The sequence below is a fragment of the Eimeria tenella genome, genomic scaffold (assembly GCF_000499545.2).
Source record: "Eimeria tenella Houghton genomic scaffold, Eth_scaff2492, whole genome shotgun sequence".
Lineage (NCBI taxonomy): Eukaryota > Apicomplexa > Conoidasida > Eucoccidiorida > Eimeriidae > Eimeria > Eimeria tenella.
The window spans coordinates 1,912-2,516 of NW_013542357.1; the positions used below are offsets into that span (position 1 = coordinate 1,912).

The 605-nt window shown below is 65.8% G+C and overlaps 1 protein-coding gene across 1 annotated transcript in view; it reads left to right on the forward strand.

Moving 5' to 3' along the window:
- The window catches only part of ETH_00038325 (uncharacterized protein), a gene marked incomplete at both ends in the record, with an annotated part of 2,850 nt that overhangs the window by 1,789 nt on the left and 456 nt on the right, over positions 1–605 (forward strand). Inside the window, one exon of the mRNA XM_013375025.1 lies at positions 6–603. Coding sequence (XP_013230479.1) covers positions 6–603 — 598 coding nt within the window. The remainder of the gene's footprint in view (positions 1–5; positions 604–605) is intronic.

Sequence of the window (605 nt, forward strand, 5' to 3'; positions counted from 1 at the left end):
TGGAGCAATCTGTCTCCTTGGGGCCTGCTGCAGCAGCAGCAGCAACAGCAGCAGCAGCAGCAGCAGCAGCAGCGCCGCGGGGGCTGGACCCCCAACTAGGGACTCTGCGGATCCTGGGAGTGTCTCCTTTGGGGGGCCTCGACTTGGAAGGAGAAGCTTCTTTTGTGTCTCCTGTGCCGGTGAGCATTTTGCTGCCGCCGCTGCTGCTGCGGGTCTTTTACAGCAGCAGCACACTTGCGCTGCTGCAGACGCAGCCCTTTTTGCTGCAGCCCCACCCCGCACGAACTGCTGCTGCTTTCCGCGGCCGTTTGCTGCAGCAGCAGACGCAGCAGGGACTCGAAGACCTCAGCAGCCTCGCAGCAGCAGCAATGCGCGGCTTCGTCCTCGGCGACGCAGCAGCAGCAGCAGGTGACCAGCAGCAGCAGCAGCAGCAGCAGCAGGAGGGGCCCGAGGTGCAGGTGGAGGCCTCTGTGGGGCCCCACTCGGGGGCCCCCCTGTGGCTGCAGCAGGCCTTCGAGGGGGTACAGTTCAGGGCCCCCCTTTCGGTGCAGCAGCTGCTGCCGCAGCAGCTGGTGCAGCAGGTGGCAGTTGGGGTTTTGCAGGCT